A 4,600-nucleotide genomic window follows, 5' to 3' on the forward strand; every position below is an offset into this window, starting at 1 on the left:
TCTGAAGCTCCATGTGTCCAAAGTTCATTCCATATCTCCCTGCTTCTATTCCTCTTGGGAATCTGGGATAGAATCCAAGTGATGGGATTCCTTCTGTTCCTTTAGTGATGAGGATTCCTTCTGCTCCTTTAGTGACGAAGATTCCTTCCGGAAGTGTTCCTCAGAGGTGGAAGTCCAGGAGAAACTGGGAACGATGCTTTCAAGCCTCTTGGAAAGGTGATTGTTTCCAGAGATCTTCCCGATGGGATAATATTCATCATGGAATGGCGTGGAAAGGGTCTTCTCCATGGAGTAAAGAAGGATATGGGGCGGGTCATGGTGGCCTTGAAGGTCTTGTGTAAGCTCCCGATCCCATGATCCAATGATCCATGATCCAATGATCCATGATCCAATGATCCATGATCCAATGCTGTGGCAGCTTCCATAGACCCGGAATAGCACTTACTCCTTGATGCTCCACAGAATCCGCCAGGATGGGAGGCAACCACGCACCGTAAGGTTGAGCATCCGCCGCTTCTCCTCATCGGGAAAGGGGTTCCATCGGGAATGCCGTCAGTGCCCTATCCCGCCGCATCTCCTTCCCAAATTTGGGAAAGGTAAGCTTGGAATGGTCGGCTTTGTGCTGCAACAGCGGGATGCCTCTTTCCAACCCCATTATTTAAGGTCATCCCATTCCCAACTCTTCAAGCTTTGGGAATCTTTTCCATTCCTTGATCCTGAGAAAAGGAGGGATCTTTGAAAGCTCTTCCTCATGGGGCTGCTGGGACAATGGAATGGGTTGGAAGAAGCTCTGGCCTCCTTTGCCTTTGCTTCATCTGCTCCATGCCCTTATGTTGAGGCCACCAGGACATGGATGGAGCATCCATGTGGGAATATCCATGAGGGCTGGAATCATCTCCCATTGGAATCGGGCTTAGGTGGACATAGGAGACATTGAGACCAGGATGCTCCAACCTTTATCCTTTCCTACTCAACTCCCTGTTATCCCATGTGTTCTTTGGGATCTGATCCCTGTTTCCCATCTTGTAGATCCCGGGAGCCTTCTCTCGCCCCTGGGGAGCATCCTTATGAAGCTCCTGCGGAAGATGATCCCGACGGAGCTCCCGTTCCACCTCACCCTCCTCAACGTCTGCTTCTCCAACCTCCAGGAGCTTCCCACCAGGAAGGGCTCCATTGGCTTCTACCTCAAGGGCAAGGGCCCAGCACCCACTTCTGGCCAAGGAGGGAGTGGGAAGGTGCTTGTCTAGGGTGCTTATGGGTGCTATGGGTGATGGGGGTTCTATGAGTGCTGAGGTTGCTATGGGTTTTATGAGTGCTGTGGGCGCTAGGGGTGCTGTGAGTGCTAGGGTTCTGTGCATGTTATGGATGTGGGTGCTGGGGTTCTATGGGTGCTGAGGGCTCTATGGGTGCTGTGGGTGTTAGGGTTCTGTGTGTGTTATGGGTGCTGGGGTTCTATGGGTGCTTGGGCTCTTGTGGGTGCTGGAGGTGTTGTGGGTTCTGGGGCGTGCTGGGGCTGTTGGGGGTGCTGAGGGTTCTATGGGTGCTGAGGGTGCTATGGATTCTGAGAGTGCTGTGAGTCCTAGGGGTGTTGTGGGTGTGAGGGTTCTGTGCGTGTTATGGGTGCTGGGAGTGCTGTAGCTGCTGGGGGTGCTGTGTTTGCAATGGCTGCTATGGGTGCTGGGAGTGCTTTGGTTACTGGGGGTGTTATGGGTGCTACGGGTGCTTTGAATGCTGGGGGTTCTGTGAGTGCTGGAGGTGTGGGTGCTGGTGCTGGTGCTATGGGTTCTATGGGTGTTGGGGGTGCTATGGGTGGTGTTGGTGTTGTGGGTGCTGGTGGTGCTGTGGGTGCTGTGGGTGCTGGGGTTCTGTGTGTGTTGTGGGTGCCGGGAGTGCGGTGGTTGCTGTGGGTGCTGGAGCTCTATGGGTGCTGTGCGTGTTGTGGGTGCTATGGGAGCCCTCTCCTGGCGTTGATCTGCCTGGAGCAGGCTCCAAGGTGCCCTTGGCTGTGACTCAGGCCGTGGCTGCTCCCTGGTTGGTGACCCCTAGGCTGCTCCTGCTTTGATCTCTGCTCTTTCCATAGGAAGCTGCAGTTTCCCAAGGGAAGGGGAGCGCCTCTTGCAGCAGAATTCCCAACAGCAGGAGGCTTCCGGAGGGAGAGGAAAGCCCACGAAGACCCAGAGCAATTCCTTCTTTTTGTTCCATTGCCCAGGAAGTCCTTCCTGAAGCTCTTCAACAAGAACTCCCTTTCCAGCTGGAATTCCATGCTGGGAATGTTCCGGCTCAGCCCTCAGTGCCTTTTCCCAAAGAGATCCAAAACCCTTCTCAAAATCCAATGGGATTAAGCGGTGCTGCTCGCCCTGCAGGGTGTAGTAACCCTGTAGGAGCAACCCAGGCCTCTGAGTATCCCAGCAGGACAGGGGTCAGGATGGAGAAAGAGCCTCCAGAAGCTGGGATCATCCCGACTGGGTCATGTGCTTCCAGCTGGGATAAGGAGACCCCTGCAGCAGCATCGATGAAGCAAACCCGTAGTAAAGACATGGTAATTGCTCCTGATGTGGATACAGAGACCTTCTATGAGCTCCCTGCAGATGTGCAACGGGAATTGTTGGCCCAATGGAAGAGTGGATCCCAGCGGCTCCAACTCCAGCTATTCCCTTCCCAAAAAGGCCATAACTGTTGTGTCAAGCTGTAGTAACCGCGGTGTAAACCTGTACTAATCCCATTGTAAACCTGTAGTAACCCTGATGTAAACCTGTAGTAACCATATCCCAAAGCATTCCCTGTGGCATTCAGAGCGGGCGTTCCTGCATCATTCCCACGTGGAGCAAAGCAGGATTTGCTGCGTAACAGTTCCGCTTGGCGTGAATCCACCTCAACCCCAGTGTGAATTGATTCCTCCTTGGATAGTGGATCCAAGGGGTTGAGAAGTGAATCCAAGGGCAAATTGCATGTGGATGCAGGGCTTGGGATGCTGCTTCTCTCCACAAAACACCTCAAGGCCATGGAATGCAAGGGATGAGAGGAGGTGGGAAAGCATCCTCCAGATGGGAATTCCTAAAGGGAAGGGTTATTCCAAGGTGCGTGAGTTACGCACCCTTTACACATCCTTTACCACCCACCCTGGGGTCGGAGCAATGGGGTTGGGGGTGAGGACCCATTAGGGTTTAGGTGCTGGTATCCCATGGGTGATTCCCATGGATCCAGGGAAGCCATCAGTGACTCCCGGTTGGAATCCAAAGGTATCCCATAGGTGATGCCCATGGATGCAGGGCCCCGAGGAGGTCCCATCGCCAGCCCAGAGGGAAGGCACCGCCGCAGGGCATGATGGGAGTTGCAGTCCTCCCTAGCGCTGCAGTCAATGCTAAGCCTACATCTCCCAGATCGCTGTGCGTGCCGGCCGGCATTCCGCCGCGGGGCATGATGGGAGTCGTAGGCGTTGGCTGTGCTCAATGCTGCGCCTACAATTCCCAGCATGCCTTGCGCGGCGCCTTTTTTGTGGCGGAGCGCGGCCCTTTCAAAACCGCTCCGCGCGCTGAGGTGAGAGCTGTGGGGATGGAGGCGGGTTCCTGGCAGGAATGGGGCAGGTTGAGGTGGGAGTGGGGCCGGATGAGGCCCCTTTAAAGGGGTTCATTCTGTGAGATATATAGGAATGATTCGTGTCAGCAACTTAGGAGTCCTTGTCATCATTGTACTTTGGGTGGAACTGAAAATCCTTGAAATCATTGTATCGTGTAGAATGGATAAGAATGATCAGTTTATGGTAGATGTTCCTGTCAATACAGTGATGAAAGAGAAGAAGGAACAAAGGAATAATCCTTCTTAATCAAACGCTTTGTTACTTTAAGGGGTACTTTGTTTAACTACTTGAATGTCTCAAATGCTTTGCCAATTACAGGGGTTCTTTGTTTAACTGCTTGAATGCCTTAATGGGGTTAGGTAATCAAGAGATACATCCTGTTACAGGATGTGGTGAAACTTGTGTACTGAAAAAGTAGCTATATAAGAAATGGAATTTAGGGGGCTAAGATTGTGGTTAAGCTTGTGATAGACATCCCCTTTTAATGTATTATCAAGGAATTCTGTAACTTTTTAAGAAGTTTCTTCACCCGAGGATAAGACCCCAGCAACAGGAGGAGAAAAATGAAAAGGAACCACATTGATATTCGGGTGAAGGAGACGACAGGATTGGCTGAAACCCAATACCGAGGAGTATAATAGACTGTACCCCAGAAATCTTGGTGTGCATCTTGGGTGGAGCGGAGACTCCCGGTGCACCCAGTGCTGCTTGCTTATTGCCTCTCAATATTAATCAATTGTAATAAAAAAATAATTAAATCAGATAATGATCAAGATGGAATTTTTATAGCAGAATTGGTGACCCCGACGTGATCTCTGTGTGGCTGCTTGGGACTATAGCTTTTATGAGGAGGCGCCCCATAATTTGTGGCTCAGGAGTTGTAGTCCCGGGTAGTCTCGCGAGATCAACGAACAGAGAGGCAATAACCAAGGAATTTGAGCTCCCGTAAAAACTGCAGTATAAGGTACCCGTAATTCTTGTGCACGAAGACCCGGACGAGAACAACGGACTGTGAGTATCGCT

At 51.8% G+C, this 4,600-nt stretch overlaps 1 protein-coding gene across 1 annotated transcript; it reads left to right on the forward strand.

Moving 5' to 3' along the window:
* Positions 1-132: 132 nt before the first annotated feature.
* LOC133214012 (DNA polymerase iota-like) lies at positions 133-1,247 on the forward strand (the record flags this gene model as incomplete). Its single annotated transcript, XM_061356663.1, has 3 exons — positions 133-216; positions 463-596; positions 1,030-1,247. Coding segments are annotated over 3 exons (436 nt in total), but the record flags the coding sequence as incomplete, so codon positions are not given.
* Positions 1,248-4,600: the final 3,353 nt, after the last annotated feature.

The sequence above is a fragment of the Neopsephotus bourkii genome, unplaced genomic scaffold (assembly GCF_033783945.1).
Source record: "Neopsephotus bourkii isolate Nb327-2 ecotype Australia unplaced genomic scaffold, CSIRO-AGI_Nbou_v1 NB_861, whole genome shotgun sequence".
Classification (NCBI taxonomy): domain Eukaryota; kingdom Metazoa; phylum Chordata; class Aves; order Psittaciformes; family Psittacidae; genus Neopsephotus; species Neopsephotus bourkii.